At 47.1% G+C, this 10022-nt stretch overlaps 3 protein-coding genes across 4 annotated transcripts in view; 2 read left to right on the forward strand and 1 right to left on the reverse strand.

The window, feature by feature from the left end:
* Nucleotides 1-451: 451 nt before the first annotated feature.
* Nucleotides 452-2959, reverse strand: LOC115599962 (cyclin-dependent kinase 4 inhibitor B-like). 2 transcript variants are annotated; one of them, XM_030468020.1, is made up of 3 exons: nt 2769-2887; nt 1368-1437; nt 452-845 (listed from the first exon to the last, which is right to left on the reverse strand). In XM_030468020.1, exons 1-3 carry the CDS (start codon nt 2801-2803, stop codon nt 534-536), a joined length of 417 nt encoding a protein of 138 aa, XP_030323880.1. In that variant the 5' UTR covers nt 2804-2887; the 3' UTR covers nt 452-533. The 2 variants fall into 2 exon arrangements, with proteins under 2 accessions (XP_030323880.1, XP_030323879.1); XM_030468019.1 differs by lacking the exon at nt 1368-1437 and having other exon boundaries at nt 2769-2959.
* Nucleotides 2960-3153: 194 nt separating this feature from the next.
* Nucleotides 3154-4263, forward strand: LOC115599927. Its single transcript, XM_030467616.1, has 3 exons — nt 3154-3159; nt 3273-3749; nt 4053-4263. Exons 1-3 carry the CDS (start codon nt 3154-3156, stop codon nt 4215-4217), a joined length of 648 nt encoding a protein of 215 aa, XP_030323476.1. The 3' UTR covers nt 4218-4263.
* Nucleotides 4264-7010: 2747 nt separating this feature from the next.
* DDX58 (DExD/H-box helicase 58) overlaps nt 7011-10022 on the forward strand; it is an 88725-nt gene continuing 85713 nt past the window's right edge. Inside the window, exons 1-2 of the mRNA XM_030467617.1 lie at nt 7011-7094; nt 8550-8994. Coding sequence (XP_030323477.1) covers nt 7011-7094; nt 8550-8994 — 529 coding nt within the window. The remainder of the gene's footprint in view (nt 7095-8549; nt 8995-10022) is intronic.

The following is a 10022-nucleotide window of genomic DNA, read 5'->3' on the forward strand; positions in this document are numbered from 1 at the left end:
TCTCAAGGCATCATTAAAACGAAAAGCTCTGGAAGATTTTGCAATAATCATTAATATTATCGTGAAATCTGAAGGAAATAATGGGCAGCGAGACGCTCAGGGAAAGGGACGCTCATTTCTCCAGACTGCATCAGTTTAAAAATAAATGGAGGGATGTAACGCCTAATTTTTATTTTTTGTTTTTTGCTTCCCTGAAGCACCGGAGAACTCGTCCTCCGGGAGCCTATGGGGCGGGAGTATCACTCGCGCTACCTCGGACATGTTTTGGTCCTTTCCGCTTTTTGTCAGAAAATGCAGCATCATGGGTCGCCTGGCAGAAGCGAAACAATGAGTGTCCAGGGGGAGCTGCGGGGCAGAGGAAGACTTTCTCTGGACCCGGCAGCACAGCCCTTGGACAGCGGTGGTTCTGCCCCGTGCTTGTGGGGGAGGCAGGCAGATGGGCTCGGCGGGGAGAGGCGGCCGCGGCCGGGACTGCGGGACCTGCGGCGGGCGGGCGGCGGGCAGCGGCCGGGGCTGGGGGAGGCGAGGTCGGGTCAGCACCCATCACCCTCCGCGGGAGGCCCGGCTGCCCGTGGTGGGGCGGCGGGGAGGGGCGGGGGCTGCCGCAGGTACCGGCCCACCGGCCCGTGCGGGCCCCCCGCCGCCACGTCGAGGGGGAGGCGGCCACGGCCGTCGGGCAGGTCGAGACGAGCCCCGGCCCGGTGCAGGACAGCCAGCGTCTCCAGGAAGCCGGTGCGGGCCGCATCGTGCACCGGGAGGCAGCCTGTGCGGGGGTCGGGGCGGTTGGGATCGGCCCCGCGCTGCAGCAGCAGCTCGGCCACGCGGGGGCTGCCCAGCATCATCACCTGCGGGGAGACACAGGGTCAGGAGCCGAGGAGAGCTGGGGGCGGCGGGCGCTGCAGGGCTAAAGGGTCTTTGGGGCAGGCAGGTATTCCTGCGTCGGCGACCTGCACGAAGGCGTACGGTTCGGCTTGGTGGTCCTTACATCTCCCTTCCAACCCGAGGTATTCTACGATTCGATGATAAATTAAATATTCGGTGCTAAATCGAAATATTCTATGACGAATTAAAGTATTCACTACTATGTCTGTGATTTCCCGACTAGGTACTGCATATCTGCGTGATCTATTCCACATTTTATACCATTTTTATATACCATGGTACATACAGAACTTGTGTGTGCATGTAAATATACACATACACACTCACACACGCACGTATGTATGTACACATATACACATAGGCTCTGGATCGAGTCGTTTCTCGCTCTCCCATTCCTGGCTAAACCTGTGCTGTTTCTCGCAGACCCCAGGAATGCTGCTACGCCCATGGATACCCCCAAAACTTTCCCCCTGAGCCCTGGTTACCACTCTGCAGGTGAACCAAAAGCAGGTTCTTCTGAAGGGGTCTGAACAGGCACGGTGGAACAAAAGACAACTAAAACAAACAAAACAAACAACAACAAGCAAGCAAAGAAAAAAAAAGGAAAAGAAATACACTTGAGCTTGCATTTTCCCAATACTCCAGGTAATTTTCAACGGAGTTTTGACCTTCATTAATTGAGTCTTAACACTGCAGAAAATACCTTGAGACAATAAGCTTTCTCAAAATTTCTATCTAGAAACAATTTATGTACTACAAATACTTGGGGTTTTTAAAATAATATAAGTGCAAAAATTATTATAAATTTAATAATTTATACATTTCTGTGCAGTTTAAGTTTTTCAGAAAAATAGAGTCCACATGTCAGAGTGGCAGCCATTTTGCAAAGTGCTGCTGAGGGAAGCATAACTTAGTCCCACTCTAAAATGAGGGAAGAAAAAAAGAAATTTTACAACAATTTGAAAAATCTTTTAATCTGGAATTCGAACCTACAACAAAACCCAAAAGGAATAACTTGCTCAGTGTCTTTCTTAATTTATTTAAGGAAAATATTTCCTTTTCCATCTGAAGTGCAAGGGCGAAAATGGCTGTTCATCTTGGCTAGTGAATAATAACATATTTTGCTTTAAATGACATATCAAGAAAAACTTTCCATTAATTACCCAGTCCCAGTTTAAATGACAGTACCCTAATCGTTCGGTAAGCATCTAAAAATTCTCAACTTAATTATGTCGACTAATTTAACACACCTCTAGGTCTCAGAATGCCTTGAAAGCAGCTTCACTAACCACCGGTATATATTATATTACCTGTTATTACCTATATATATTATAGTACCTATTGATGAGTACTGCTGATGAATATTAGTTATTAGAATTACTATTTATTTCAAATTTCAAGTAATTACTACTAATACTAGTTTCAAGTTACAATTTCTACGCCATCTTCTGCACCATTTATTCACATTAAAATACTAACAAGAGATTCCACTTTGATTTTCTTTGGGGAAAAGACACACTGAAGTTGTATTTAAAACAAAACAGCCCCCCAAAAAAAAGCAAACAGGAAAAATCGATCGAAGTGCACCCAACTCCCTGAGCCCATCTGAAAGCGGATTTTGCAGACCCACTTCTCCTTTTGGGTACCTTCTTGCATAATTCGTTTGTTTGCGGGCGGTGCCCCTCCGGACTCCATCTGGTATTTGCAGGAGGGCGAGGGTTCAGAAAAGAACCGCTGGCATTCCGGCAGCTGCGGCTAGAATCCGGCTCCGATAATGGCAATAAAAAATCATCCAAACACAGACACCCCTCTTTCTCCCCCGCCAGTGTGGCAGAGGGCAGCCCACCTTTCAGGCCCACACCCCCTCCTCTCCCACTGCTCCATACCTGGAGCGGGGTCCTCCCGAAGGAGTTGGTCCCATTGGGATCCACTCTCGCCTCCAGCAGCCTCCGCACCTCCTCTCTGTCTCCGCGGGCTGCGGCGCAGCACAGCCGGTCGCTGGGACCCTCGCCCCAGGGGAACCCCTCCATCGCTTCCCCACGGACCGGCCCGGCCCGGCCCGCACAGACTCTCCCGTCTCTACACCTCCCCTGGCCTGGCTCTCTCAGTTTTTTTCCTTTTTCCGGGCTAGGCAAACGCCCCCTCGCGCCACCCCACCGCTCCCCTGCGCACACCTCCGCGGAGGGCCACGCTCTGTTTAGAGATTGGCAAAATCCGCGCAGCCTCCCGGGAAGTCACGGGCGGGGTTGCGAGGGGGGATGGGATCCCGGGATGCCGGTAATCGCTCTGCAAGCCGAGACCCGGGGGTAGCTCGGCACTCCGCGGGGACATACCCGATTCATAAGCCCCAGGAGGGCGGGGAGGTTCCCGCGGGGGCTGCCTCCCTCTAGGGGCGCCGTGCGGGAGAGGAAAAGGGATGGGGGCTCGGGCCCTGCGCCCCTCCCGCTCTCCCCGGTGTTGGGGAGAGGGGAGGAGAGGGTGTCGCAGCCCCATGGGCAAAAGAGCTTCTCCGGGCTGGCTGCAGCTGCTCCGAACCAGGCAGGTGGGACGCGTCCCGCGGGTATCTTGCAGGGGCCGTGGACCAGAGTCTTCCCGGGGCAGAGAGTGCTTATGTGAGGGACAGATTTGGCTTTTGCCTCCGAGGAGGGGGGCCTGCCCTGCCCCGAGCCCCTGCGACCCGGGGGTCTGGGGTCCGTTCCTCCGCCGGCCGGGAGCGGGAGAGGGAGGCCCGGATGAGGAAGACAGCCGTGCCCGCACGAAATCTGCGATCCACCTCATGGCACCCGGCAGAAGAGGACTGCTTCACCCCGGCGCTGCGGGAGCCTCTCGCCTGCAGAACAACCTCGGAGGGACCCAGTCGGGATGAGGTACGGCTCGCCTTGAGCACCTAGCTCCTCCCCTAGGTTTCCGCGGTCCTGTTCATCCCTTCTGGAAAAAGCGAGGCCCTTCTGCGGGCCTCGTGACGTCCCCCATCCCTTCCCCCCCATCGCGAAGCTACGGACAAGGCTGAGGGGAAGGGAGAGGAGAAAAGAGGAGAGAGGAGAGGAGAAGAGAGGAGAGAGCAAAGGCATAAAACAGATTAAGGAAGATTCTTAGGTTGTTTTGTTTTGTTTTGTTTTATTTTTTTTTTCTCAAATATAGATTTCATAATCTTCTCTTCTTAATTGCAGAAAACTATGCGGTTGCCTTGTAAGCAGTATCTCCGCAGCGGGGGAACCTTTGCTCCCGTCGGTACTAATCCCCCACGCCACCACACGACAGGGGAAAAAAGCAAACTTATATACACATGTACGGACGGCCGAGAGGCACAGGCATTCTCGGATGAGGAGAAGTAAATACAAATTTATCCCTGCGTAACAAGTCAGAGGTTCACTAAAATGTCCTAATTTGTGGGCTTTCTGAGTCCCCTTTTGCGGGGTTTCTGGGGAAAGTGGTACTGGAAGTGCAGGGTGCAACTTCGGAGGGAGATAGATTAGAGAAATAAACGAAAGTTTAAAAGTAGGTTTCTAAAAAATTCTTAAAGTCTGAGAAACCACAAGGGAAAAATCCCCCACCCCAGAGGCAAAGTGGCCCCTAGTCCTTCGTATGGGAGCCACTAATGACAGCCATAATAAGTTCACGGAGAAAACCCCCCTTGTATCATGTGTCAGGTGTCTGAATTTCAAGTCAATAGTAAAGCGTGAAAGGGTTGGGTATTATGTCTGGGCTGTGAATTAGTGTTGGTAGTGGGTTTTACTCATCGCTGTGGTGAAATATATATATACATCTCATTTTGTTAATATACAAGTATTAAAAATCAAGGCACCCACACGTCAACATACTTATGAGGACATTACTAGAGAAACCAAAAAGCCTGTCTGCACTTCCACCTCTGCAAAAATCTGTTAAAAGCTATGAAATCTTGGAAGTGCATAAAACAGAAAAATACCCTTGTCTCTTGTTAAGAATCAGTGAGCCTCCAAATCACTTATCAAGCTCCTGGACCATTAAAACAACAATTTTAAGTTACGTTATTAAAGTCACACTATTTCCCTCCCTATCCTCCCCCATACACAAATCCTATTTTCCACAACTCTGTTACCAACAAACGACCTCAATTACTCGAAACAGAACAACACACAGTCATATCTGAGATGAGGGAAATAGCAGCTGAGTTTGGGCTAATATGCTTTGAAAGGGAGGGGGGAGGGAGTAGAAAAAAAGAAAAAGGAAGAAAAAAAGAAAAAGTTTTGAGAGGAAGAAACATCCTTCATCCCTGACAAACTTCACTGGGGGAAAAAAAAAAAAAAAAAAAAAAAAAAAGAAAAAGAAAAAAAAAAAAAAAAAAGCACCACAACAAAAATCCGAAATTGTTTTGTTTGCAATTGTTTGCAATACCCTCCCCCCCAAAAAAACCTGAAAACCAACCAAACAAGGAAGCAAAATCCACATTAAGCCGTCTATTCACCTTACCTTTCTGCTCTTATTTCTTTTTAAAACCACTGTCCAACACTACAGATATTTGACATTGAAATCAAATCCATTTTAATATTTCAGTACAGCAAACTTGCACATTGTTCTGAGATGTTTTGATGATAGCATACAGGACAGAAAAGCTGATGTTCAATTGCCAAAAGCAGCCATCTTATGCCGTGTTTTAGTATGAGCAAGTACTACACTTTCGAAAACAAGAGAAACATTTGTTTTTAAAGATTTCAAAACATTTAAGTGATTGATTTTATTAATCTACAAGTATTTTTGTAATAAAATTAGGGGTTAATTAAATACCCCAAAGAGACAAACTATCGAGAACATAATATTGGGATTTCCTTGCAAGTAAATACCAAAAAGGGGGCACGAGGGCAGGAGGCTGCAATAGAGAATCTCCATGGAAGAAACTTGATTCACAGTTCAGGGGCAAAAAGGCAGTTGTTTGGAGGTGTGCAAAAAATAAAGCAAAAATGATGAACAGAAATAGCTGGGCAGTATATTTCTACTCTTAATCTGAAAACAGTATATTACTGAATATACTGAATATATACTGTATATATACTGAAGTCAGTGTATTAAAAAAAAAAATTATCCTCATTGGGTGATATTGGGTGAGAACAGAATAAACTGTCACCTTAATTTAAGATCTTTAGAAGTTCTATCATCAACGTTTCCTCTGAACTTATAAAAATTACAAAAAACCCCCAAACCAAACCAAAACCAAACAAAAAAATACAACAAAACAAAACCCAAGCAAAAAAACCCAAAAAAACCAAACCAAACAGCAAACCCCCAACCAGAACCCACCAAAAAAAAAAAAAAAAAAATAAATAAAAGGAAAGAGAAAAAATTTAAAATAAATTTTAAAAGAACAAAAAAGAAACAAAAAATGAGAAAACACAAAACTCATCAACATCCTACAGCCTTCTATAATAAAGAAAAAATGCTTCGGTTTCAGTTTTCTAAGTCGTCTAAAATAAAAGTTCTCAGATGCAATGTAGTATGTAATATGCTGTCCTAAGTAGCTGTGAAAATATCTTGGAGGATATTTGTCTGAAGAGTGAACAACATTTGTCTTATAAATCCTCCAGAAAAGTTAAAAGCATACTATTTCTTTCACTTTTTTTTTTTTTTTTTTTTTTGGCCTGTGAAGCCAGAAGAAAGTATAATGACCTTAATGGCTCTGGATAATCAGCTAACAATTCGTAAAAATTAATTAAGCCTTTGTCAGACGAACCAATCCATTCGTTTATAAACCAACAACACAGACAAATAACAAATAAACACAAACACAAAAGGCAAACAAATAAAATCTCTCACACCTTCCTAAGAAATAAATATGTTTAGATGCTGCTCAGCTCGGGCAGGGGCTGCCCGGTCGCCTCCATTAGCTTATTCTGGGGCGCCGGCTGCGTCCCTGACCCGCTCGGGGTTCGGAAGCAGCTTCGTGGTCGCTTGTTTCAGCGACAGACTCTCCATCGCTCGAGGGGTGTTGTTATGTTTTTCGTTCCACCTATTCAACTGAGGGATTTAATTTCGAACACGGCTTGGGAATAGGACCCTTCTCGCTAAATAAGAAATAAGGGCAAAAAGAGCTGTTTTCTGTATATTTCCAAACTTATTTTGGCACCTGAAACAGATTCTCATCTAATACGAACATGAAGTCACCCCCCCCTCCTGCAAACTATGGCCCGAAATACTGCGGGTTCGGGGTTCGCTGCCTCCGAGCTGCCAGATTATCTGTAAATTGCTGCCTATTTCGTTTACAAATTAGTATTTGTAAATCACTGACTGTGATGTTGTTTCACCTTATTATAGAAAAAATACGATTAGACAAAAGGGAAAAATCTCCCCCTTTTTCTTTATGTATATCTAAGTAAGTATATATGTATATACTTTATATATATATATAAAACATACACCCTTGTCTTACTCCCCCCTAGCTCCTTCATAATTACGTTCCCATCCCATTACATTGACTATTTGAGACTTGACCAGAATTTTAGAACTCGATGTCTCTGTTAAAAGTTTTGAGGAAAAAAAAAAACCAACAGAAAAAACCCACCCCCGAGCAGCAATGTTTACAGCGAGTGAAGAAAGGGAGATAAAAATATTGGCACCCTGCCTGATTCGCCTGAGGATAATGTCCTTGTTACAGCGAATTTACTTCAATATAATTATCACTTTCATATTTGTGTTTTTTATTCGAGATTCGTGCATTATAGATCAGTCATTTAGTATAAGATGAAGAAATTAGGCCTACACAAATGCAACAAATTAAGGATTTTAAGGTAAAAAGTAAAATTGAATATTGTTTCTGATTTATATATATGTATATATTTACACAGGCATGTCTGTGTGTATCTCCCCTCACCTGATATTCAAGAAAATGCCAAAATTAGCCTAACCAGAGACTGAAGCAGGCAAAGTATAAATTGCTCTATCTCCTCACCTCAATAGCTTGAGGGATTTATTTTTTATACATACATATTTTTAAAATATATGCATACAATATATAATCTCTATTTTTGTAGATGGTTTTTGACAAATATTTCTACTTTGTTTTTCTTCCTCCTCTGTTCTTTTTCAGACAGTACTCTGGCCTACAGAAGGTTGTGGACTCCTCTAATAACCTATGATTATTTTGCAGAACAATCCTCACATATTCATACAGATTACTATTCGCTTTATTTCTCACTGTGCCTAATTCTGTGTAGTAATCAGGCCTAAACTGTCTCATACAGATTAATGACAGTCTAGCTTTGCATTCTGCATTCAGGAAAAAGCCTCTAAACTGCCGGAACTTCTGGTGTCACTCAAAGTACTTTGTATGTCTGTATTTTAATTGCTTTTTCTGCTGCTGCTCGGCCGCCCAGACCCTTATTGTTTATATTCTTATAGCATCAAGAAAAAACAAAGTAGGCCGCTGTATTTCACTGTAATTTACAGCAGTGGAAAATACACCCTGGGAAAACAGTGGCCATTTTCTTTCTTCAGAGCAATAGTTATGGTTCCTTCTTGCTGGCAAGGAACAGCCTGCAAATTTTGGTAAGGGGTGGTGCGTTTATTTTTTCTAAATCAACCACAGAGAAAACGAAAAGAAAAATTTATCGGGGGGTGAAGGGTGTATATGTGTGTGTGTGTGTGTGTAGTAGGAGGAGGGGGAAGGCAGAAATAGATCACAATAACTTTTCCAGAACCTGTCGTTTCCTGATGCCTTTAAAAAAGAAGAAAAAGAAAAGAAAAAGCCCAAACCAAAGCAGATTGCACACACACCCTTCCCCCACGCCTGTCCAAACGTGCTCCCGGTGAAATCGGGGAGTGTGGGGCGGGGGTCCCGCAGCTCGGGCCGGGGAGGCGGGGAGCGGACACTCCACCGCCCCTTCCCGCTCCCTCGGTCGCCTCCCTTTCCCCCCCACCCCGGGCCACCCCCGTCCCCCCCGTCCCCGGGACCCTACCCGGGCCGGCGGCTCCCGCGGCGGTCCCTCCGCAGGACCAGCAGCAGGGCCCGGCGCGGCGGCCGATGCCGGCCCAGCGCCCCGAGGAAGCAGCGGAGGATGCACCAACGCAGCGCCCGGGCCCGGCGGCGGCTGCGGACTCCGCGCCGAAAGCGCAGGGTGCACCTTATCCGGGAGGACATGAGTGCGGGGAGAGCCGCCGTGCCACGCTAGAAATACCTCCTCGGAGGGGCCCACCGGTGAATCGGCCCTCTCACCCTCCATTCATTGGAGCATTCTCTCTCTCTCTCTCTCTCTCTTTTTTTTTTTTTTTTTTTTTGACTAAATTCAAGTCCCCCTCCCTCCCTTCTTCCCCCTCCCTCTCTACCCCTAAACACCTCCCATGATGATGGCTCCCGCCTCGAAAGCGGGCGAAGGAGGATTGGTGGCGGGGGGTGGGCCCCGGGGGAGGACGCGGCTCCTCTCTCCTCCCACTCCAGCTCACCCTATTTTCGGAGCACTAGCACCGAACGGGCGCAGAGGCCGCCCAATCGCAGGGCGCTCCCCGTCTTTCAAATAAAGCCTTGATGACATGTCCTTGCCCTCCCCCCTCCTATATGTCCCCTCCAAACACGCAGCCTCCAGCTCCGTTTAGTGGGGGAGGTATTATTTTGATTATTTTCTTGTTGTTTGGTTGGTTTTGGATTCACTCCCCTCGGCAGCCCCTCGGCGGAGGCTCGGTGCACAGCGGCCCTTCCCCGTCCCCCCGGGGGCCGCGTTGCTGGCTCTTGGGGACGGGTAGCGGATCCCTGCCTCTTTAAAAAGGGAAGACCAGTATTGGCCCGGGCGAGCAGCTATTTCCTTGTCACATGGTCATTTGAATGCGACGCGGGGCCGTTGCATAGCGGAGCGAGAAAAAACAAAACAAAACAAATAACAAACAAAATACGAAAAAAACAACACTACGACTAAAAAAGTGGATCTCGCCTCCCCTCGCCGGTAAATGAAACGGGTAATTAACTGTCTCCTCCCCTGAATCCCTCCCAGGCAGCGATCCGCGGTGCTGGACCGCTGTGGTTTCGGTTTGTAGGGTGAGATTTTGGAGGGGTAGGGAGTGGGGAAGCAGCGGGGGAGCGCGGAAAAGCCCCCGGCAACCTGTCGGCGCTCTCACCCGCGGGTCGCACTTCTACGGGGACCGTGGCAGAGGAGCTAAGCCCCCCGGCAGCCAGTGTT

Source organism: Calypte anna, chromosome Z (genome assembly GCF_003957555.1).
Source record: "Calypte anna isolate BGI_N300 chromosome Z, bCalAnn1_v1.p, whole genome shotgun sequence".
Classification (NCBI taxonomy): domain Eukaryota; kingdom Metazoa; phylum Chordata; class Aves; order Apodiformes; family Trochilidae; genus Calypte; species Calypte anna.

Excerpts from the sequence above, each read along its gene's own strand:
- LOC115599962 (XM_030468019.1), bottom strand. The coding sequence starts at position 2,912 with ATGGAGGGGTTCCCCTGGGGCGAGGGTCCCAGCGACCGGCTGTGCTGC. Across the intron at positions 846-2,768 it reads TCGGGAGGACCCCGCTCCAG|GTGATGATGCTGGGCAGCCC; the intron begins GTATGGAGCAGT and ends GTCTCCCCGCAG.
- LOC115599927 (XM_030467616.1), top strand. Across the intron at positions 3,750-4,052 it reads AGGGACCCAGTCGGGATGAG|AAAACTATGCGGTTGCCTTG; the intron begins GTACGGCTCGCC and ends TCTTAATTGCAG.